The sequence below is a fragment of the Symphalangus syndactylus genome, chromosome 8 (assembly GCF_028878055.3).
Source record: "Symphalangus syndactylus isolate Jambi chromosome 8, NHGRI_mSymSyn1-v2.1_pri, whole genome shotgun sequence".
NCBI classification, from domain to species: domain Eukaryota; kingdom Metazoa; phylum Chordata; class Mammalia; order Primates; family Hylobatidae; genus Symphalangus; species Symphalangus syndactylus.
In genome coordinates, this window is record NC_072430.2 from 137,397,014 (window position 1) to 137,422,053 (window position 25,040).

General features: G+C 36.1%; 2 protein-coding genes and 1 pseudogene across 33 annotated transcripts in view; 2 read left to right on the forward strand and 1 right to left on the reverse strand.

Moving 5' to 3' along the window:
- Window positions 1-25,040, forward strand: part of GIGYF2 (GRB10 interacting GYF protein 2) — a 163,350-nt gene that overhangs the window by 62,509 nt on the left and 75,801 nt on the right. For 21 of the 31 annotated variants that reach the window (XM_063645256.1, XM_063645262.1, XM_055290983.2 and 18 more), the window contains 2 exons: window positions 2,296-2,407; window positions 3,210-3,250. In XM_063645256.1, coding sequence (XP_063501326.1) covers window positions 2,296-2,407; window positions 3,210-3,250 — 153 coding nt within the window. Of the gene's footprint in view, window positions 1-2,295; window positions 2,408-3,209; window positions 3,251-6,146; window positions 6,415-7,701; window positions 7,790-11,816; window positions 11,871-15,485; window positions 16,455-18,236; window positions 18,334-25,040 lie in introns of those variants that run through there. The other 10 variants (XM_063645250.1, XM_063645254.1, XM_063645252.1 and 7 more) reach the window with 4 other exon arrangements.
- Window positions 8,278-18,454, reverse strand: KCNJ13 (potassium inwardly rectifying channel subfamily J member 13). 2 transcript variants are annotated; one of them, XM_055291000.2, is made up of 3 exons: window positions 18,301-18,454; window positions 12,948-13,187; window positions 8,278-10,625 (listed from the first exon to the last, which is right to left on the reverse strand). In XM_055291000.2, the coding sequence occupies exons 2-3, from the start codon at window positions 13,169-13,171 to the stop codon at window positions 10,565-10,567; spliced, it is 285 nt and encodes a 94-aa protein (XP_055146975.1). In that variant the 5' UTR covers window positions 13,172-13,187; window positions 18,301-18,454; the 3' UTR covers window positions 8,278-10,564. The 2 variants fall into 2 exon arrangements, with proteins under 2 accessions (XP_055146975.1, XP_055146974.1); XM_055290999.2 differs by having other exon boundaries at window positions 12,712-13,187.
- LOC129488935 (uncharacterized) lies at window positions 24,523-24,617 on the forward strand (annotated as a pseudogene).

Consider the following 25,040-nt stretch of genomic DNA (forward strand, 5'->3'; position numbering starts at 1 on the left):
TTGTATAGGCAGAGCTAACACTAGATGATTATCTTGGCTGTTTGCAACTTTAGGAAACTTTGATGTGGAAATTGACTGATTTCCAGACTGCTAAATATCATGTACTAGTAAAATTTAAATAAACTAAATAGGTGGTAAGAACAACATGAAACTGTCATCTTCTTATTTTATTTGGTTAGGTTGTTTAAAAATAAAGCAGATTGACACAACTCTCAACCATTGTCTTCATCATTAGTAAAAGGAAGTATGTTTTAATTCCCAAAAAGAATAGGGTGAACTCTCAGTGGAACAGTTCTTTAATTGAGCCTTACGATAGGTTCATCATGTTATATTTAATTCCTTATTCATGTATGGGAACCACTTTATAGAAGATTAAAATTTTTCCAAGTTGGAAAGCTTTAGAACCTGATCGTTGTAGTATGTCCCACCGTAAAGTTTTAGTATCATTAGCAGGACCGGTGTCAGTGCTAGTCATAACTGAGAAAATATTTTATATGTGTTTTGCTTGTTTTTCTGGTAAGCTGGAGGTTATTTTTTATATTTATATGTTTCTGGAATAAAACAGTTTCTTCAAGGTGATACAAGTGTAATGGCCTTCCTGAGAAAATGGCTTTCTCTAAAAGACGAGGAGACTTTTGCCCCTATCCTAAAATCTTCCTTGTAGAGGACATGCGTTATATGACAATTTGTATTACATTATTTTAGGATCTTAAATACAGTGTATACATTTCCTGAAGGGAGAAGTACTTAAACTGTGAGTTGACTTTAAGGGAAATTGACACAAGTTGAAGGGTAACTTTAAGATTATTATAGTTCCACCGTGCTTCTCACTTCCATTTGACTAATGAAGAAGTGGATACTTGCACTAGTCAAGAGGGTATCCATTGTTTCTAAGAGTACCCACAAAATAATTTGGTGCATTATTTTGATACTTCATAATATAGTCACATAAAAGCACAAGTGTATTCTGAGTTAATTCTTGATAAATTACAAACAAGAAATAGAAATACTGCATGGATATTTGAAGTAATTAGCTCAATTATATTAAGCTTTGGGATGTATTTATCAAGATCCATTATCATTTTTCTTTGGGTCATTGTGTACTGTGGGAAAAATTGAGCTAGGGACGATGGCTAAGATTTCACCTAGTTATAAATACATCCTTAGACCCGCACCCCTCATCCCCTCCTCTCATTTTCTCACCTGTTTATTGAATACAAACGTTTGTTGGGAAAACTGTACATAAAGTATACAGCTAAAAGTGCATACGGTCTTCTGCCTCCAGACCTAACAATTGGATATATAGCCTTCCTGACCCTAACGGTGCAGCTGTATCATTTATATAAATGGAATAATTTTTATATGCATCATTCTTCACTATGTTCTTGTTATTGAACAGAATAATGTCCGTGCTTAATCTGCTGTGGCATCATAGTGTTCTACTATATTTTATCAGAATTTATGTAGCTAATCCTTTATTGATTAGATTTCTAGTTTTTTTTTTAATTACAGTGAACGTCTTCATATATATTAGCATTTTTGTACAACTATTTCTATTAGGAGAAATCCTAAGTAGAATTGTTGAGTCAAATGTCAATAGATCTAACCAAATTGCCTTCAGTAAAGGCCAGTTTATGCTTGAACCACCAGAGAGAGCCTCTAAATCCCTATATCCAGACACTCTACCAGCTTTGTTGGTTCAAGTTTAGTCCTGATACATTTCTTTTTAACCTCAAGATTTGGGTATAGAGTAAACTGTACCTTTGGTTACTGTGTAATATACCCTGTATGGCGTTCATGAGATTTGATGGTTTTAGAATTGATCCTATTAAGTTATCCTTTCTCTGGGATTAGATAAATTATTTTAACTTTTGTGCTTGACTTTTTGACTTTAGCCCCTGTCTTCTTAAACTCTCTAAGCCAAGATTTCTTCCATTTTTATGAATATAAAACAATAAAATATTTAATCTAGGGTAGTGTTTTATTGAACTTCTTAGAATTTCACTATTCAACTTTTTGTTAAAGAACTTAAAGTTGATACTTTCTTGTTCAGGACTGGGTCTATTACATTATATTACGTTAGTTTTTTAACTTGTTTCTTTCAGCCTCTTGTGGTCTACCTACTTCAGTGCTATTGTTGGTCTCATAAGTCAAGATCATCAGGCCTCGTTCAGTATTTAAATGTAGATGTCCTGCCTTGTATAGAGATAGAACTTTAGATATTAATTTATGGTGGTGAATGTGTGCCACATGTTGACATCTGACTATCATTTTTTTCTGTTTTCTTATTTTCAGGCAGAGGCAGAGGTGAATGTGGTTTCTACCAAAGAAGTTTTGATGAAGTAGAGGGTGTTTTTGGTCGAGGCGGTGGCAGAGAAATGCATAGATCGCAGAGCTGGGAGGAAAGGTAACTAAAGGATCCACATATTGGCATAAAAATTTCTTGGCATATAAAACTTACTTATTTTTTGCTTTCTGCGGGGAGAAATGTTTTTGTACAGTTAAAGGGTTTCATTTTAAAAAATGCTCTTAAGTATTGAATATCAAGTTGTACATTAGAAATTTTTAAATGATTCTTATTTAAAGGAAGATGGATTCTAGATAGATAGGTTAATATATGAGTGGCAGCATAGTTAATTTGATTTGGTATTTGATAGCAAATACCAAATTGTCATGTTATTGTTTGTTGGTATTAGTAAAAGTATCTTCTCTCTATATTGTTTGTGACTTTACATGAAGTCTAACAAGATGAGTGGAGGCAATTGCACAAAGATGTATGTACAACAGTGTTCACTGTGATGATATTTATAATATAAAATAATTGGAAATAAGCCAAACAGATTGATATTGCCCTTATATAATTGTATATCTACAAAGTAGGATATCATATGAGCATTAGAGGTGTTTTTGAAAATATTTAATGATGTGGGAAAACACATTCTAAGAGCAGTATATAAGACTGCATACTAGTTATCTAATTTAAAAAATAATATTTTGGGTCAATAGAAACAGCTTTTGGTAGGTGAGGGGATGGACATTTTTCTTTTTATCTTTGTGCTTTTCTATATTTTCCAAATATTAGGCAATAACTTTATTTGTTTTGTAATTTTAAGAAGAAATGCTTTTAGAAAAATGGGAAAGTGAGTGTCACAGATAGGAAATCTGTATCACTGTGAGACTTTGTTTGAAACTTATTTTTTCTTTTCCAGGGGTGACAGACGTTTTGAAAAACCAGGACGAAAAGATGTAGGTAAGGTTCTTACCTACACACATAAGGATAAATTTATTAAAAATTGACTCAGTTACCTGCACCTCTCCAGTAGATGGGGCTGCAGCATTTCCTGCATTTAAACTTGCACGGTTATTTGAAGTCTCTACTGCATGAAACCAGAGATGATGAATACAGCCATTAGGATTTACTTGACTTGGTCTGTGTGTTCTCTGCAAGGCATGTATTCTTTATTAAGTCCAGTTTGTGAACTGAAGACTCAAGTTAGGAACCATCTACTAACTCTTTTTCTAGTGTACATAGCATCTCACAGATGAGAAGAAATAGGGCAAATGCTAAAATCTTTGCTTTTGTATCAGAGAACAAAGGCCAAAACTATGAATGTTCTTAATTTACTAATTTATTCATCTGGCCTTTTTGCTGTATAGTCCTTTTTTTTTTTTTCTTGTTTTGTGATGAGAACAAAAAAAAAATAACTCAGATAAATTACAGTTAAGGTAGCCACTGTAGAGGAACATAATAAAGGAACAGGATTCCATTGTTTATGATGAATTAATCATAATTTGTATTTAAATTTGTATTTAAATACATAATTTATATCTAAAGAATTTATACTGTTAAGATGAGCTTCCTAACTGATTAAAGGTACTACCTTACAAACTACCAGTAGGTATTAACATCTGAGAGAAAATAATGCCAATTCATAGTACCATGAATTGGTACTATGAAAATTATCATTACAAGTTCCAAGTCCTACAAGTGCTAAAAAGTTCTCCAGAGCATGATTATAACTGATAGTGTTAATCATTTCTTTTTTTTTTTTTTTTTTTTTTTTTTTTGAGACAGAGTCTCAAAGACTCTGTCACCCAGGCTGGAGTGCAGTGGTGTGGTCTCGGCTCACTGCAGCCTATGCCTCCTGGGTTCAAGTGAATCTCCTGCCTCAGCCTCCCGAGTAGGTGGGATTACAGGTGCGTGACACCACACCTGGCTAATTTTTGTATTTTTAGTAGAGATGGGGTTTCACTATGTTGGCCAGGCTGGTCTTGAACTCCTGACCTTGTGATCCACCCACCTCAGCCTCCCAAAATGCTGGGATTACAGGCATGAGCCACCATACTGGGCAGTGGTAAATATTTCTTATAAACATATGTTAAATATGTAAATACCATTCACAGACTGACTTGTAGATTGTTTTAAAAACTAAGTAATTATGACAGCTTTGTATCACTGTTTCTATTAAAAACTTAAAGATATCAATAATTAAAATTTCTCATTTATGAATGTGGCATTGGGAATACATAGTTGTATTTATATTAATGAAAACCGTTAAGGCCCGGTATGGTAGCTCATGCCTATAATCCCAGTGCTTTGGGAGGCCAAGGCAGGACAGCCTGGGAGACATGGTGAAACCGTGTCTCTACAAAAAAGTACAAAAATTAGACATGCGTGATGGCGTGTGCCTGTAGTCTCAGCTACTTGGGAGGCCATCATGGGATGGGAGGATAGCTTGAGCCCAAGAAGTCGAGGCTGCAGTGAGCCGTGATCACACCGTTGCACTCTCTAGCCCAGGTGACAGAGTGAGACCCTGTCAAAAAAAAAAAATTAAAGGTGTGTAGCATGAGGAAATTTGGAACAGACTAGGTAGATAGTTTATTGTTAGCTTTAGCCATATTTTAGACTATTGGATTAACATAATCATGGAGGGCTTGTCAAGACCTCTGCTCCCATTTTTGTCTCATTCAGTGTTTTTGCCATGAATATGTAGAGGGGATGAACAGTAGTTTAAAGAGTACAGGATTTGCAACCAGAGGATCGGGTTATTCTAAGCTCTCAGATCTCATTAGTCTCATAATAAAATGAGTGATAATGCCTTACAGAATTTTTAGGATTATAATAGTTCTCGCCCTTTATTTGTGGGAGATACATTTCAAGACCCCCAGTGGATGCCTGAAACCACAGATAGTACTGAATTCCATAAATACTATGTTTTTCTGTACATATATATCTATGATAAAGTTTAATTTATAAATTAGGCACAGTAAGATATTAACAGTAATAACTAATAATAAAATAGAACAATTATAACAATATACTGTAATAAAAGTTATGTGAGGCTGGGCACAGTGGCTTGCACCTGTAATCCCAGAACTTTGGGAGGCTGAAGTTGGTGGATCACTTGAGGTCAGGAGTTGGAGACCAGCTTGGCCAACATGGTGAAACCCTGACTCTACTAAAAATACAAAAAAAAATCAGCCAGGTGTGGTGGGTGAGCACCTGTAATTCCAGCTACTGAGGGAGACTGAGGCAGGAGAATCACTTGAACCCGGGAGGTGGAGGCTGCAGTGAGCTGAGATTGTGCCACTGCACTCCAGCCTGGCTGACAGAGCAAGACTCTGTCTCCAAAAAAAAAAAAAAAAAGTTATATGAATCTGATCTCTATCTCTTTCTCAAAGTAATATAATATTTTTGGATCACGATTGACTATAGTTAACTGAAAGTGTAAAGCAAAACTGTGGATAAGGCGGGATTACTGTAAATAAGAGCGTATGAACTCATTCATTCAACAACTATTGAATTCCCACTTATGTGCTAGGTGCAAAATATTTCTTTAGAGGATATTGTTGGTATGCTGATGAGATTTTCAAATCATTCAATATTGTAAGGGATATCTATGGAGTGAAACAGTTAGGACATGGGATCAGAATCAAGGTGAATCAAGAGACCAAATGTAATCAAATGGGGCGTTTTAACAGCAGAAATGAAAAGTCTTACATAAGGAAATTACAGAATTTAAATTAAGGAGTGGCTGCATGTTAAAGCAGCCTCCTGTGGAAAGGATACAACCCTCTCAGTGACTCTGGGCTTCATGTTCATCAGCGGTGTGCTGATCTCCTCTCAGCCATGGGCAGTATTTACTAAAGTGTCCTCAGTGAGTCAGGTGATAGGCCCATTGTCTTTTATGTTGTCACAGGCAAGCCTAAGCATTGTGTTCACTTCTGGGACCACACCTTGAAAGGGTCCACACATTGGAGTAGGAGGGCTGGGGCATTTGAAGCCTTGTGATGGGAATTGTGTGAAGGAAATGGAGCTGTTTAGATAGGAGACAAGATTGTGGACAGAGCAGAGTGGGGAGGAGGGCTTATAGGGTCACTCTCTGTCAATACCTGCCTACTAATCATGATCATGTGAGTGAGGACTTAGACTTGATCTGTATGAGTCTAAAGGGCGGAAAGGAGCTAACTATTGGAAGGTTCAAGGGGGCAGGTATTGGACACAATCTTAAAAGATCTAATAATTAGAATTGTCTGAAAATGGCTTGTGTTGCCTTGGGAAAGTAGTGAGTTGCTAGAACAATAGCCTGATTTTAACTATTCACACATATTCACACTTTGATGGTTTGGAATAGTCAAGTTTAGTCATCATTATTTGTGGTTTTCATATTTTAACTATATTAATACAATGAGGGTAATTTTCTTAGCCACTCTCTATTAAAGGTAAAGGTTCTTTTCTTTACATCCCATTGGTATATCTTTGAAAAGGCAGGTTCCATAAAACTAAACCAACATGAAGTATCTCAGAATATTAAGGATACTAACTTCTAGTTAGTATCTACTATTATATATTATAACTGCTAGTATATTAAAATATCATGGTAATTTCCACATACGTATATATTCTAAAATGTCATAGTGACTTTGATTGAATGCTTTTTGAAAAGATGCTCACTTCAGGTTGCCTGTGCTAAAGATTCTGAGCTTTTACTTTTTGGAAGTAATCCACTTTTGTTGACGATAATGTAGGTCTTTAAAAAATGTTCATAATTATATCTTACACTCTCCAAGAGTAGCAATACTAAACTAGTTTGTTCAGACACTGATATATTGATCAGTATGAGGTCAATATGAGTATATTGTGAGATGTCCTACGACATCACATTAAGACAGTTCAAGTACTGAAGTTTCCAGGATGATCTATTCTTTTTAAAATTAGGAATGATGCTTACCATGTATTTGCTTCTCATGAAAAGAGAAATGGGTAGAATTACAGACATCTTTAGATGTAAGATGTCTTGTAAGATATAAGAAGCTTGCATAACCCCTGTGAACAACCATAGGAGAATGTGAAGGTGGAAAAATGTCTTTGATACTAGAATTAGAATTCCTATTCAGTAGGAATTGATTGTGCACAGGAGGAGATCAGTTCTGGTGCTCATCTTATGGTATGATTCTATAAGGGTGAAATGAAAGGATTATTAAAAAGTAATCCATATGATACCGGTACACTCAGCCCAGTGCAATACAAATTAGTGTATTTTGGTATGAAATACTTGTTAATAGACATAGCAATTTTTGGTTATAGACTCTTCTGGTACTTGGTAGTATGGGCTTGTACATACGTAAAACTAGGCCCCTAAGATTTTTAGGTACCTACATGTCTCCAGTTTGTTGGAACTGTCATGCTATCTTTATCAGTTTCCAAAGGAATGTTTAAAGTTAGTTCCGAAATAGTCTTCCTGATCATATGTGCAAGACTTCATGACCAAGCTCTCAGATGATCCAGGTTAGTGAGCTGTACATCCAGAAAGGCAGAGCAGCCATTCCTACCTCCCAGTAATTTCCCCCCTTTTTCCACTGTTACTTCCTTTTCCTCAGAGGATAATGGTCTTTCTATAGAAAACCTAATTCTTAACCTAGAAACTGTGATTTGAAATAAGTGAAAGAAACAGTGAACAGTCCTCCCAGAAGCTTTCTATCTCCTGCAAAAAAGTTTTGGATCACGTTTCTTAGAGATTTATAAAATGTTTATTAAATAAGAGTAGTTCACCTATATTTTTTTTGTCATGTGTAGGGGAAGTCATATTTAGTTTTCAAATGCCAAATTTATGTATAAACAGTAAGTATAATATGAAACTCATCTGACTTAAATGGAACCTTAGATCTCAGGTTTTACTCATTCACTTATGTCACCTTGGGCAGCTTCACTTAACTAGCGAGAGTGTGATCTGTGTAAGTGATGTAGTTCCTTTAGGAAAAAACATACCATGTAAGTCTTCAATACTACTTTATTTTCACAGGTTAGGTGAATCTTGTTAATTTATTATAGAAATAAGAATTGTTGCTGTCTTTATGTGTTACAATAGTCTTGGGTTGGGAAAATCTGTTGGTCTGATTTCTACTTAAGAATGAATGTCTAAGATTTTCAAACAGCAAAAGTTCACAATAATTAAGTTTCTGTGTTCTTGATATTCTGATATTATCAGTCTTAGACCACTCCAGAGTTCTTCTTTATTTTCTTTTCCTTTTGGTCAAATAGTAGAAAAATGTGACTTGCTGCTGAGCCCTGCTCTTCACACCTGCTTGCCTTTACTCAGCTAGTATTTATTTCAAGAGATGATTCCTGCCTAGGTCATCACCAGTGGGGAAGGTTAATCTTTCATTTTTCCCACAGAAACCTGAATAAGGGAAATTTCAGAAAAGAACAGCCACAAATCTGTTTGAAACCTGATAGGGTGACTTTTTTGGTTTTTGTTTTGTTTAAGGACAGTTTCTCTTTTTTTTATTGAAATGAAAATCATGCAAATGATCATCTTAAACTGGACATAAGGGAAAGGGCTCATTTTAGCATAGATAAAATAAAAAATGAAACAGAGGAAACATAATTTTTATGGAGTATTAGATTTAGAAAGAAATAATAGAGTTCATCTAGTCCAACCTCCTACTGGTGAATAAACACTGATTTTGTGTTTATAGAAAAAACTATTTGAAGTTGGAAACAGGAATTTGGGTTTGAAAATGCTTTGTTGCCTAATTATCTTTTGCTTTATCTACTGTAGATTTTTTTCCCTACTCACTCAAGTTATATCTAAGTAAAGCTTTGTATCCATAAAGACTTAAATATATTTTTGTATTTATGAATTAGAGCCATCATGATGTTTTCTATGATCAAATGAATCATACATAGGAGGGGAATGTTTTTACTTAGGTTGCTAGAAGTCATTTAGATGAATCACTGTTTGATTATTATGGGGGACAGTTTTAAAATAAAATTTTGCGTCTCCTTGCGATGCAAAATACCACCCTGCAGGTTCCATTTGGGCGGAGCTTATCTTATCTGATCACCTTCTGCCACAAATAAGTGAACATATATGTATGTGTTCGGGTGTCATGTTCAAATGCTTTTAGGTTTATGTATAAATCTGTACTTTGTTATTTTTCTCGTTAATTTTTGTTCTTAGTTGTTAAAAATTAAGGAGGTAATACTTACTTAAGTTTCATAGTAGAAAGAACCAAATGAGTGATCTTTGTTGTCTTGAAAAAAATCCCAGCTCTTAAAGGGTGTTCACTAAGTATGGTGAAGTCATCATTCTACCCAGGGAGCTAGGTTTGAAACTAAACTGTTGCTTCAATTTGCAGATGAAAATGAGAGAATGGTTGATTTTCTTAGAGTTCAGTTGTGTTAAACTTCACTGTCCATTTTGCCTTCATTACTAGTATCGTACCACATTCTTATAAATTCACCAGCAACATTTCTGTATAAGTGTCTGTCAAGTTGAGTTACATTGATTTCAGCAGGTAACAAACTTTGTAATGTAGAGTGTTATGTTTCCAGAATGTGTATTGTTAGCTCAGCCATTTTTATGTGGGCGTAGGCATGATTACCGTGATGTAGAGAGCTATAATTAGCATTGAAAAAAGAAAACATGAGATACAGTAAAGAAAAAGTAGCTGCATAACTGGCTGGGTGTATTTAATACATTAAAAAATGGATAAGTCTTATTCTGTCAGTCCTGTTTCAGAGATCTGAAAATTGTCAATGCTTTGTCCATTGATGTGGATATCCAGGTCAGTCCTGTTTAGGCTTTTAGAAACCAGAGGAGTTGGAAATTCAGGGACAGTCTTGTCAAAATTCTCCATCTTGATTTGATATTCACCTTTGGAACCTCGGGTCAACAGAGATGCAAAACAGTGATGTAACATGATTTCAGAGGGTAGGTAGGATGTCCTCCTTTGGCATATTTCTCCAGTGCCCTCCTGCATTGCTGAAAGGGATACAACTAATTCAAAGTGAGAAGGATTTTCATGCTGGAGCAGAGTAGCCAGAGGACTTGATGGTGTAATGGAGTGATAGTAGGTTAGTGGAAAGATAAAGAATGGACATTCCTCAGAACTGATGTCATCAAGGTGGAAATCCACACTGGTCTGGTAGAGTTTGCCATTTTCTCTTTCCTGATAGAGTACAGCTGAGACCCGGACACTGGTTAGAGGGCTAGGTCGGGTGTTGGCCACTTGGAAGATAAGATTAGGTTTGCCATCCATGTGAGCTACTACTGCTATGTCAGTAAAGCGAATTGAAAAAGCTCGATTTTTTGGCCGGGCAATCTTCGCCACAAAGGCACCTAAATAAGAAATTATTGATTTTTTTTTTTTTAGAATGAAGACTTTAAATACCAATACTTTTTCTGAATGAGAAGTGTATATCAAATATTTCCACATTTCTTGGTGCCATGCCTTTCAATGAGTCAGGAATTGAACTCATTGTTAATTTGGTTAGTCTTATTTGCCCGAAGCATTTTTCAAAGTACATTTCTGTTTAAAAACCATGATTTCAAAATGAATAAGCAAAATGATTTTGTTACAGAGAAATGTAAAACTTCATCCTCTAGTTTCTTACAAGTCAAAGAGTTGGTCATTTCCTATATTCCTGCCTGTGCTTAAAAAAAAGTAATAGAAAATAAATGCAACTTGGCTACAGCCAGACTAAGTTGAAGTAGAGACTAGGTTCAGAGTAGAATGATTTGGGATGGGGAGGGGACCAGTAGAATGAATGATATTTTGGCCGGGCATGGTGGCTCACGCCTGTAATCCCAGCACTTTGGGAGGCCGAGGCAGGCGGGTCACTTGAGGTCAGGAGTTCGAGACCAGCCTGGCCAACATGATGAAACCCCGTCTCTACTAAAAATACAAAAATTAGCTGGGTCTGGTGGCGCATGCCTGTAATCTCAGCTACTCAGGAAGCTGAGGCAGGAGATTGCAGTGAGCCAAGTTTGTACCACTGCATTCCAGCCTGGGCAACAGAGCAAGACTCCATCCTCAAAAAAAAAAAAAAAAAAAAAAAGAGTGATATTTTGAAGAATTTCTAAACTTTGAAACGTATTTTTAAACTTTGAAACTCAGAAACCTTTTGTGGGGCAGGGGAGGACTGACTATCAGGTAATTTCAGTGCACCTTTCAGGTATATCTTCCTTGTGCCCTAAGCTATATATAAGCGTTTCTTAATCAGTTTTGTGCCACAGATTTTGTTGGTGGGCTGTTGGTAAGGTCTAAGAAGTAAGTACTTACCAGAATTATGTTTTAAGTGCTTGAAAGTAAAATATAAAAGAAACCAAATTATTGAAATTCAGTTGAACATTTAAGAAATGTTATTATAGTACTATATGTGCCTTACTGATACATTAAATAACAGTCTGGTGGTGGATTTAGTACTGTGATTTTCAAGTATTCTGGTTTGATATGACAAAATATTTATGATTTCTGTTTGAATCAAAGCTACTAATACTGCTGGTGATACTATTTTTTGTTGCCTGTAGGAGATGCCAAATTTCAATTAGTGGTTACTGCCAAGAGATACAAGTTTTTCCCATGTAAGTTTATAGACCCCCTTAATTGTATGCAAAGGACTGACCCAGTATAGGAACTCTTATTGTAGAAGTTTGTGATTTACAGGTTATAGAGCTGGTTGGTAGCACATTGGGATTTCATTCCACATCATTCTTCATATGGCCCAATGCTTACCTTCTCAGATTATTATTTAGTATATTAAAGCCAAGTTTTCTTTTGAAATTATGTATGTCACATAAAAAGGCCACTAGTCCTCCTTTAAAGGAAAGAGTTTTCTGTGTTCATGAGCAAAATTTCGTAATCTTTGTGGACATATTTCCAATGCATTTTGCTAAGAATGTGTATACGTAACTTGTTCTCTAACATATAATGCTGATTGTGGTGTTCTGGGCTCACTGGCATAAAGTAAATATTGAAAAGATGAACTCATAGGAGGGAATTCTAGCCCAGTGAAGAAAAAAAACCAAATTCCTCTGTTAGGTAAAATGACTGTCAAAATATGTATTGAATGTATTTATTCGTGTATTTGACAAAATGATTAGCTTCAGTGACAACCTCCTTTTAAACCTTTTGTTAATTTTTTTTTTATATAGGATATTTCTGCAATTTAGTATCATACTGATCTCTTTTTTCTTAAGTAGTTCCAGTAAGTAAAATTTCAGCATTGAGACAGGTTCCTTAATGCATTTCTCCTATTTTTTTTTTGGCTCTAAACTTGTTTCTTTTCTATCTTAGACATTACCTGCTATTAATATAGATAAATTATTCTGTAACAGCATTACTTATAACTGACTATACCCTTTCCAAACACCTGTAGTTTTGGGGTTTTTTTTGTTTTGTTTTTAAGAACAAAGACAAAATTACCTGTGATAAAAGCCTCTAGCATGAGGCCTAGGAGCATTTGTATGGCAAGTAAGGCGATTGCACTTGGACAGTCACCACTGGGGAACATGGTACCATAACCAATTGTGAGTTGTGTCTCCAGGGAGAAGGAGAATGCAGCTGTGAAACTGGTGATATACTTGACACAGATAGTGTGGTTTTCAGGTGGGGCATCATGATCTAGTTCCAGATCACCATTCATCTCAGCCAGAACATACCAGAGCACTGCAAAGACAAGCCAGTGGACAACAAAAGAAGCAGAAAAGACCAACATCATCCAACGCCAGCGCATGTCCATTAGGATTCCCCAAGCATCTCGAAGATATGCAAGACCTCTTTGAGCGCCATCCATTTGAAGTGTGCTGTGGCCATCCTTGGTGACCATCCTCCGGTATCTTTGACTTAGGAGAGGAGCAATAACTTTGCAATTACTGCTGTCCATCTCAGGCTGTATTTCTCTAAAATCAAGAGTAAATTAGTAAGCTCTTAACTGTTTTACAGTTAATGTTTGTGAATTTGGAGAGCTTATGGACTTTCTGCTTTCTTGGGAATGCTTCTCTAACCACAACTTTGCCAACTGTCTCGCTTTTCTCTTTATGTAAGGAGGCATTTACTAAGTCATTCATTTGGGAGCTAATTGTGTTAACCTTAAAATGTCTCTTTTATTGTTTCTTTGAATGACAGTTAAAACATTGTTTAACACTTTAAACATTTTCTAAGTATATTTTAGAATTCTTGTGGGTAGAGATTATATACCCATGTGTCTTCCTTGCACAAGTCCGGGTGTCAAGCATTTATTGATTTGACCAAATATTATGTGTAAAGACTAGCATTTCATAGTTAATTTATAATTATGCATTATTCATAATTAAAAGTAGTATGTTTAAATATGTAAGTGTTCTTCTGTGTAAATAATTCGAAGTCATTTGGAAGCTTATTAAACTGTCTGCAAATCCTTTGAAGCCAGATTTAGTACTAGGACAAGGCTTACATTTGTGGTAAGCTTTTAGAGGTCTGTAGTTCTAATGTATGCTTTATAATTAGCCTATTCGGAGTTTGATTTATTGATTTGTATTTTTAGAGACAGGATCTTGCTCTGTCTCCTAGGCTGGAGTGCAGTGGCACAATCATAGCTTACTGTAACCTTGGCTAATTTTTAAAATTTTAATTTTTGTTGGTATTGGGTCTCAATATATTGCCTAGGCTGGTCTCGGACTCCTGTTCTCAAGCCATCCTCCCACTTCAGCCTCCTAAAGCGCTGGAATTACAGGGGTGAGCTACCATACCTGGCCTTATTTAGAGTTTTATGATTAGGCTTTATTTGTTTTTGTCACTTTGCAACCATGTTCGTGGGTTCTTTCTGTCCTGGATGATGGATTGCTGTCTCTTTGCATATTCTAGGCTCTGATTAGATTGTGGGGTAGAAAGAGAATTGTTTCTTGGCAAAATAAGAAATTCCAAGAAGACATTTCTAGATAGCATTAGCTTTAAAAAGTAAGTAAACCAGAAGAAAAAGGTTCAAGAGTTTAATGAACTAAAATAATCATTAAGGGGTTAAATAAGAATTTTAAAAAGATTAAATTAGTATAATTAGTTTTCTGCTGCAAACAGTTTTCATCAGTGGTTATCCTTTTCTCAAGGTGGTGAGTAGAAATCTAATGTATGCCTTCCTTGTAATCATCCTTGCGTATGACAAAGGTGTCTTAAGACTTTAGTATAGCAGTTACTAGGAACAGAACAGGAAATGCAGCTTTGCTTCCCTTGAGTGAGCCTCTCTTCTTTGCTACAATCCAGGACTATGAGTTTTTATTTGACTCTCCTCTTTGCTTCTTCCTTCAGAGGTAGATACCCTTGAGAGTGCTGCATACCCACCTCCTGGCTTTTAATGGGGCTTGAGAAGGGCACTACAGACTTGTGGAGCTAGGTTGGTGCTTGGGTTTCCTAGTTCCCATATCTCAGGACTTTGAGGCTTTGGAGACTGCCTTTCTGTGTTGTTGGAACTGGATATTGGCCAGCTGGGTATATACAACTGTCTTTTGCTCTGAGGTAACTTAACATTTATTGGTGATACTAGAGACTTTTTTTTGTATTTTCTTCAGATTTGAGCTAATGGAACACTGGGATGATTGTTGAGTTTATTTAGATTAGGTGGCAATTTCAGTTTCATATGATACAGACTTTAACAAATCTTAGTGCATTATTTTAATGTTGTATAACGTATTACCCTAAAAAGTTGTCATAATCATTTAGTGTATTTTTTCTTGGCATAGCTACTTAATGACCTTTATTTTGTTAGATTATTTTTAAATGTATTAGGAGACCTGATCTCTATGCTTTGGAAACAACAACAAAATCTTCGTAGGCACTGTGATAACTGCTTTCATACTGTATTATCTCTTAATTCTTCAGTATCTTAACAAGATAGCCATTGTTCCCATTTCAGATGAAGTCACTGGTGCTCAGACAGATAAAAGAAATTTACACAAGGCAAATAGGAGCTTGGGATTATTTGGATGGTTATTCAAGTCTAGCTAACTTCAAAGCCAGTTAATTTTTTTTTTTAATACAGGAAGCGTTTGGTGAAATAACAGTCTTTCCAAAAATGATTGATATTGCATTCTCAAGATAGTCTTTGATAGCCAAGTTTCTAGCACCTTTAGTAGATGCCTTTCTTGCCCCATAACTGTCTCAAGTATCTATATTAAACCATTGTTAACTTTATTCATGATTCTTATGATAGTAATGATTAATAATATTAGCTAATATATATATTGTTTAGCGTGTGCCAGGAATCATACCAAATACTTCATATGTACAAACTGATGCGAAGCCAGTGGGCAGTGTCTGGCACAGAGTAAGCTCTCAGTAAAGTATTAGTTGCTTTATTGTTATTAAAAACGTGTCTGGCTCCCAGCACTTCGGGAGGCCGAGACAGGAGGATTGCTTGAGTCCAGGAGTTTGAGACCAGCCTAGGCAACGTAGTGAGACTTTGTCTCTATTTAAAAAAAAAAAAAAAAAAAAAAGCATCTTAAGTTTCACAGTAATAAGTACCACTATTAGTCCCATTTTACAGATAATGAAAGTGAGGAACCAGGCATGGTGACTCATGCCTGTAATGCTAGCACTTTGGGAGGCTGAGTCGGGAGGATTGCTTGAGGTTGGGAATTCAAGATCAATCTGGCCAACATAGCGAGACCCTGTCTCTAAAGAAAAAAAAAAAAAAGAAAGAAAATGAGGTATAATGAGGTAGTAAGTGGGGGATATGAATCTCATACATTCTGAGTCCAGAGATAGTGCCATATTGCCTCCAAAACAGACATTTGACCCTGCTTAGCCTTTGTGAATAATACAGTTTCATTTGATTAGTTTTGTTCAAGAGCTGCTCCAGAATATTGGTTCTTCAGTAATGTTTATTGGGTTCAGACCTATTATTTGTAGGTTAGAAACAGATTTTCAGTTAGGAAAGACTTCTTTCAAGACTTGAAGATTATCACAGTCTGAATTATTACATAGTCTAGTTGTGTTTTGCACATCAGTAAAATTAAAGCAATGTAGAGAGGAGAGTTATGACATAACATTGCCAAGTTTCTGTTTTGCCAGATGAGAAGACAATTTTAGAAGTATAATACTGTCATTATAAATAAAATTATGATGACATAATAAAAGATTTTGACACTTGGAAGAAGGATATAACAATGAAAGGATAATTGGTTGCCTTCAAAATGGTGGGTGAACAACTTTGTCATTCTCCACTGTTGTTGCTTCCTGCCTATGTGAAAATGCCGCTCATGCTCCTGGACACTGGTGCTTGTTCCACATGTGGAGCCACTGTCCTACTGTCCTACTGAATGCTGCTGTCCTACTGTCCCACTGTCCTACTGAATGCTGCTAAGTGCTTCGTGTTTCACAAAAGTTTGAGAAAGAAAAAGCTCCGTGATTCTTTTTTATTTTCAGCCTACTTTATGAAAGTTCTAAAATTCCTTACTTAGAGAGAGGCTTTGTGTGTAGACTGTAGCTAACAAAATTCATCATTCTCATTTGGGCCTTTTCAGGACTGTTGTTACTTCTTACCTACAACTTTTGTAGCACTCTTACTCTAGGCTCTTTACAATCGTATTTTTTTTTCTCTTGCAACTAAATACATAGAAAAACCTGTGAACAGGGAAGTCAAAAGGCTAATAATCAGAACAGTTAAGCAGCATTTTTTTTTTTAACCTAAGACTGCTGGATTTGGTTTGGATTGTGTTGGCAAGTGGAGTAATACAGAGAAGGAAGATTGATTTCTGATTCTCACTTAACCAATTACCCTGAATATCTGTGGACTCTTATAGTCAGTGTGGTTTAGTGTAGAGAACGCAGGATAAGGGGATATGGCCTTCAGGCTCTGGCACTGTTGGTTACATAGCTGTGTCATTTTGGGCAAACCACTCAATCCCCTTGGCCTGGCATCCTTAGATTAAAACAAAGAAAGTGAAAAAAGAGGGAATTATGATAATAAGATTTCTTAAAGCTCTGCAGATTTATGTAAACAAACATATTTCCACTTCCTACAAAGGATACAAGTTTCCTATATGATTTCTTTTATTTCCGTATAGTTTGATGTCTGCTTGTATGGTTTAAAAAATTATATTATTGTTACCTGATGTTTAAGTGTCATCAACTGATCCCAATAGAAAGTGGGGTAGAAGGGTGGGAAGGTTTGCTTCTATTGCTGTGTGTGGGCTGTAAAATATTTGCCCATTTATAAATTATTTGGAGGAAAAATAGTACCTATTAAAAAATGATAGGCAGCTTCACTGATCATCAGAATTCATTCTACTCATTGGGTTGTAGCACTTAAAATTATGTATTTTCTGTTGCCATGATATAAAATAGTATAGTTCATACTGAGGAGTTAAGATAAAGGCTATAACTAACAAACATTAAATGAAGATGGTATTCCTCTGTATTTGTTCACGTCTGGTGTAAATACTTTAAGACTGTATTGAAAGTTTTATAATGATTTCTCTTGCCCTCCATAATTAGGGCAAACACTATGAGTTCTAACCCTGTTATATAAGCTCAGAGATTCTATTTTAATTTCTTAATTGCAGAAGTATCTATTAATTTCGGCAATAATTCCATGCTTAAAAATTTACAATTAGGATACTCATCACTTCTTAGATTACAGAAATAAAAACAAAGTGGCTTATTCTTTTGGCATTTGTTTTTTTATGCTCATTTTGGGTTTTTGAAATTCTTTCCAAAGGAAAAAGACTTTTTTTCCTCAAGCCACTGAATTTTTTTTTCTAAGTCCTTTATCCTCTACTGATATATTGTAATAGAAAATTAGTATACATTTAATAAAACAGTTAAGAAAATTTCCAGTAATACATTCAATATGGCTGTTACTGTATTTTTAAAATTTAAGGAAAAAGAATACAGAAACCTTACTATACTACCCTGTGGATAATGTCTTTGTTTTCAAAATCTATTGGAAATAATCTAGCTCTGTTCTTATTTGCCAGTCAGTTGCTTTCCCTGTTTCCCATAAGGAAAGAAATAAGAATGGATACTATTGCATGTACTCACCAGTTCTTTTGCTGGGTCAGCCTTTACGCCAAGGTAGGTCTTAAGGAAATTTACAGAGTCTGCCTTTTTGATCAGATAATTTTAATCTACAAGTCTAGTTTGTAGGTTCTCTTCTTGGACTGGTTTTACAGCTTACATTCCTCTGTTTATAATGTTGTGGGGGCTGGTTTCAGCTGAAGTTGATGTGATTGGTCACTTAGCCTGCAGGGGGGCCAATTAGCTCTGATCATGTGGAAAAGAATGCTGGTTTGTTAGGAGGTCTTTCTTTACCCAACACAAACCTTAACAACTCTGGAGAAAGCCTCCAGAACTGACTTGGAGAAGGGGTGCATTTTTTCCCTCTAATCAGGACCGGTCTTTAGTAAGTTTGCATAATCTTACTTAAGAGTTTATTTGAAAGTTCAAAGGGATAAAATTCCCTGCAAGATTTCTTTTCAGCCGTCTTTCCTTATATAGCATGTTGAAGTGTGAGATATTTCCTTTACTAATCTTTTTTTTCTCCACCCATGTCTTTGGGGAAGATTTATTTGGATAAGGACTTATAGGCATAAATTAGTACATTGATTTTCTTAGTTTTCTTCTCATGGCTCATCAGAATGGCTACCATTAGTTCCAGAACTAGTAATATAGATAATTTAATTACCTGAAATCTTTTATTTTTTTGGCTAGGAAACAAACTTTTTTTTTTTAAAGGCTGTATAGAAAGACCTTGAATAGGAATAAAATTAATTGTTCTGTACCTGATACTTTTAAAAATGCACACCTGTGTGAAAGAACTGAGGAATTTTCTTAAGGCTTATTTTAATGATGTTTAGGAGGTGTTTCCCTGATCAGTGTGATGAAGTATAGTGTTAATAAAACATAGTGTACAGTGTACAGAAAATGTAACACAACATTGAAATAGCGTTTAGCTGGAAAATGTGATCCAGCTTGTTGGAACCCTGAAACGCCCTGTGGTATGGCTTTGTGCAGTGCCTTAGTGAACAGTACTTTTCTCCTCCTCCGTTAGCTGCTGATTTTAAAACTTTGACCAAATGTCACATGTAAGAGGATCTGAGAAACAAAGACTGTGATTGTTCAAAGTAAAATCTTGGAAGGCCTGCTGGGAAAATTATTAATGTAGACCAATATAATGCTACTTAGAAAGTGAAATCCGCCTTTGTAGAATCCTCTCCTTCCCCCCCCACAATTTAAAAAATATATTAATTCCGTCTTTGTTTTATTAGTACCAAATACTTCAACACAAGTTCAGATACAGCATTAGAAACACTGACCTTCAGAACTAGGGAAGATAAAGTATAAAGAAGGATTTGTGGTGTGATGCTCATTCCCTGCATGTACTGGTAGGAATTATAATGTATATCAATTCCGAGCTAACATATTGAAGAAAAACAGAACAACACAACAACAGAATACTAGAACAAGTATAGTATAATACTGCTTTTAGAAAGCAGAAGCACTTGAGTGTATCTGTCATGTGTTTTGAATATACATTATATATTTTTAATTTTCATTTTTTTTAGACATAGAGTCTTGCTGTGTCACCCAGGCTGCAGTGCAGTGGTGTGATCACAGCTCACTGCAGCCTCGACCTCGAGAGTGATCCTTCCACCTCATCCCCCACCCCCTGCAGTAATGCCACCACATCTGGCTAATTTTTTATTTTTTGTAGAGGCACGGTCTTGCTGTGTTGTCTAGGCTGGTCTTGAATTCCCGGGCTCAAGCTGTCCTCTCAACTCAGCCTCCCAAATTCCTGGGATTACAGGCATGAGCCACTTCACCTGGCCTGAGAATACACATTATAGTAGGCAAGACAGTTAAGATTTTATTAAAAGTCTTTTTCCATGGTATATACTTGGTTTCAATATATTGAGACAAAAATGATTTGGCAAAATGATCTTCAATTAAGAAAGAAATGTCTTAAGTGAAGCTTTCTAATTTCTGGATTTCTACAATTTGAAAGTCTTGCTATGATCTATAAACAGTGATTCCTAACTGCTGTGAATATTGTAGACCAGCTGTGAAGTGCCCACTTAGGAGCGTAGCTCTCCCATTACAATAGCCTGAGCATTTAAAGTCATTTCTGGTTGAAGTTACCAGGTTAGCTGGTGTAGGGGAGAGAGAAGACCTTCTCTCTTCCTTTTGAAGGTTTGATAATTGAGTTTATAATATAAAGCAACAGTAGGTATACTTAACAGAAGAAAAACAGTTTACATCCTTATGCACAAGAGTCCCACAAAACATGAGACTTGAGGAAGGACCAGATGATTGAAGTTCTTATAACATTGGAATAGGGATGTGGAGGTCCTGGGGGAAGGTATTGACAAGCTATGGGAAAATGAGGGGAGGAAATGTATGATGAACAAAAGTTGTCTAGTTACTGAGATAAAGTCTTTCAGGTATTGAAAATTAACTTGAGGAAGAACGCTACTAGACCTTTTAATCTCTTATGTTGTAAGGTTAATTTTCCCTGATTGATGAAATTCTAGGGAGGGGACAAAGGAATTTTTTGAGATAAGGGGGCATCAGAGAAGGCCCCTCCCTGTGCTTCCTGTTCCCCAAGTTCTCTCAGTTTGCAGTAATGAGTATACCAAAGCAGCATATTTTGGGGTGGTGTTTCCTGGGGCACCTTCACTGAGATGACACGGATATTGGCACAGATGATATGCCACCTTCACCCAAAAACTCATGGTCCTTCCCATCTAGACAATTTGTTATTTCTGTTGTAGCCGTTTCACAGTAAGGTAATTGGAGATGGCTCTAAAATATTTCTTCTGTGAATGAACATAAATGGTAAATACCTGTTCATAGATTGATGGATTGTGTCTCCAAAATTATAATGATTAAATTAAGCAAGGTACCAAGACCCGGTAAATTATTCTGTGTTAAATCTAGTCCTCTGTCCCTAAAGGCATTTGATTTTCTTTCTGACTGAAATAATTCACTATATATCTATAAATGTATCACATTTTTCTTGAGAACAGTAAAATCTTCAGTTGGAGTGCGATTTCTGGCCTATGTGAGTAGGTAATCTCACAGCTTTAAAACGTTAGCCCTGGTCTCCATGTTCTTGCTTACATAGTGTACTTAGCTTTGTTTTGAAGATGCCTACTCTATTTCCATTTCCACATGTCCAAGCCAGCTACTAATTGCCTTCCCACAGATTTCAGGCAGCCTCTGGGTATGTACCAGCAGACAGCTGAGCATGAGGGCTGTAGGGTTATGGTACATACTCAAATGGCCTGAGGACCTTTTTCAGAGATTCTGATACACTGCAGCTTCTCCAGTCTCTGCTGTTTTTTCAGGACTCATGTTAACCATCTGAGCAGGTTATTTATTCCTCAGGGAGAAAGTTGTAACTCTCTGGGTACAGAATTTAAACTGCTCTGTCCTAGCCACCCTGAATTTTGTTTATAAGTAATTGTAGGGGAGAGGGGTGGTAAATATCAACACTTGAGTGGGATGCCCTTTCACCATTTTCTTTGGTGTTAGAATATTTTTTTGGTGTTGATCAGATAATATATATCTGAATAGAGTAATACAAAGTCACTCCTTAAAAAATTTGCACATAAACAAGCTTCAAAGTCTGTCCCATAATTCCACTTTTGCTTGTGGAGATTGGGCACTTGTAAGCTCCAAGTCTCACAGCTGTAGATTTTGTTGGCTGAGTGCCTCTTTGCTCCATCTGAAGTTTTCCATAAACACTGTTTTTGGCTGTGGGTCAAACATGCACACAGGTGCCCTTTTACTGCTCTTTCTCCTTAGGAAGTCCACTCAGACCAGGCAAAAACCAACACTGCATTTTAATTTAATTTAATTTTTAGATGAATCCTGTTTGGACTTAATACACTAAGATTGAAACAACCAAGTATTTATTGCCACTGGGGAAATTATATATGTAGTACGTATGTATTTTAGCACCTTTACATAATTTGCTTTTAACGTAAGGACATAAAATACATCGTTTTCCTCATAGTCATGTTTGCTATATTGAATGGAAAAAAATACATTTAAAATTTGTGTTTCTTTGCTTTTTGAGGGTCACAGACACCTTTAAAATTCTGACGAAAGCTGTAGACCCTTTTCCCTGAAAGAAGAAGAAAGCATGCCAGCACAAAGTGCATGTCCAGTGCAAGGATTCACAGCCCTGAGCTCATTCATTGACTGTAGATTAAGAATATTTGGTTCAGGCATGAGTTTGTAAATAATTCAATAAGGTTTACTTTAAAATCATCTTGTTTGTAAATCTGTTAAGATTTAAAAAATAAGTCAACTGAAATACAGTATTTGGTTAGTCAACTTTGTCATGGTGCTGACGTTACAGAAGGAGGAAGCCTTTGATTTTGAATGCTGAGAAGGGCCATGTAACTGTCTTTCACTCATTTTAGTCTTCGTTACTATGAATTGTTGGAATTTTTAGACGTGAAGGGAACTTAGATGTCATCTTCTAAACTGCCCATGAATGACTTTAATATTTATTATTTATTTATTTTTATTTTATTATTATTATTTTTGGAGACAGAGTCTCACTGTGTTGCCTAGGCTGGAGTGCAGTGGCACAATCTCGGCTCACTGCAACCTCCACCTCCCGGGTTCAAGTGATTATCCTGCCTCAGCCTCCTGAGTAGCTGGGACTACAGGCGCACACTGCCAGGCCAGGCTAATTTTTAGTATTTTTAGTAGAAACGGGGTTTTGTCATGTTGGCCAGGCTGGTCTCGAACTCCTGACCACAGGTGATCTGCCCGCCTCAGCCTCTGAAAGTGCTGGAATTATAGGCATGAGCCAACATGCCTGACCTATTATTTATTTTAAATTATATCAGGAATACATACACACACACACACACACACACACACACACACACACACACACACACATATATTCAAATTATAAAGATGATGGTCTCCTTAGCACTCCTACCCACCCATCCAAATTTACACAAGTAAATCTGTAATCAATTTGGTTAGAAGGGATTTATTTTAATATTTTTGGGGATTGCTTAGATACAGTATAATTTTTAGTTATATTAGTAGTAATTGGAAATGTGTATTTTTATGACTGAAGTCACCTTCTACATAATTTCTAGAATAAAATTTTTATATTGAAGAAGTTGGTCTTAACTATTTTTTTTCAGGAGCATGCATTTTGAAATCATTCTGTGGGAAGATGAAAACAAATTTAGTTCTATGTCTCCCCTTTTTAGAGATGTTGACACTTTCCTCAAATGTACCATGCATGATTTGTCTACCACCCTTTTAGCTTGTTATACTTAAATCCCAGATCTCTGTCTTCCCATTCAGTTTCTCTAAAATTTCTGGCTGCTTCCAATGGGTCAAATTTATGAGTGAACCATTAAGAATCACTTAGTGTAGAGATAAACCATGGGCTAGGAGTTTGAACACTGCCTAGGTTCTGTTTCTCATTTGGTTATGATTCAGCCGTGTGGCCTTGGGAAACCACCTTACAGGTATCCCTATCCTTGCAGACGCAAGAGAGTTAATGATGGTTGACTTAATCTCTTGTGGTTATTATGAAGATCAGATAAGATACATTAACACATTTTGCCAACTGAATTAGGTTATTTATTTACATGTGTGTCAATGGACCTGGAGATCAGATGCTACGTCTAAGCCTTATCTTTGTTTTTAGTCCTGTGTCTCTAATTGTGTTTGTCAGTAAAGGAGTGAGTCACTTAATGGTTGCTAGAGGTTTGAGTAAAACAAACAAGCAAACAAATGGTAAATTAGTACTATTTCTTTTTTAAAAAATTTTTTTACGTTTTAAAAATTATAGATAAATATAGAGATGAGGTCTCACCATGTTGCCCAGCCTGGTTTCAAACTCCTAAACTCAAGTGATCCCCCCTCCTCAGCTTCCCAAAGTGCTAGGATTACAGGCGTTGAGCCACAATGCCTGGCCAGTAGTACTATTTCTTTGGGAAAATATTTAGTAGTAGTCAACAAAGTTGAGCATACTGCGACCTAGCAGTTTTGATTCTAAGTACATACCCAACAGAAATGCAAACATATACTTACCAAAACTCATGTCCAAGAATATTCATAGAAGCACAATTCTTATGATAGCAAAAAGGTAGAAAACAACCTAAATGTTTCTAAGCAGTAGCATAAGAGTAATACCGTGTGGTTTGTTCATACAGTGAGATTCTGTACAGCCATGTAAAAGACCAAAATATTCCCTGTAACAATGAGAATGAATCTCCCGTGCTTGCTTCGGCAGCACATACACTAAAATTGGAACGATACAGAGAAGATTAGCATGGCACCTGTGCAAGGAGAGTGAATCTTCCGTAATGTTCAGCAAAAGAAGCCAGATATAAATGAGTATTCCATTTTATAAAAAAGTTTAAAAGCAGGCAAAGCTAATATTTGGGGCTAGAAATTAGGATAGTGTTTATCTTGGGAAGGGCTCTTTGGGAGGACACATGAAGATTTTTGAGGCTCCCTAAAATCTTTTTTTAAAAATCTAAGGTGGTGGTTAAATTATATGTATTTGCTTTATGAAAAGTCTGTCAATTGTACATTTGTGATTAGTGTACTTTTAAAAAATGTTTTCTTAAAGAGGTGGGGAGATGAGTGAAGTCCATTTAAAAGTTCTTGAGGTCTTTTCACCCTTATGAAAATGAGCACGGCCCCTGGAGGCAGGACTTACATGGCTTGATGAAAAATGTGGCTGTACTAACAAAAGAGAAACAAATTTAAAACAACCTTGTGATTCTCAA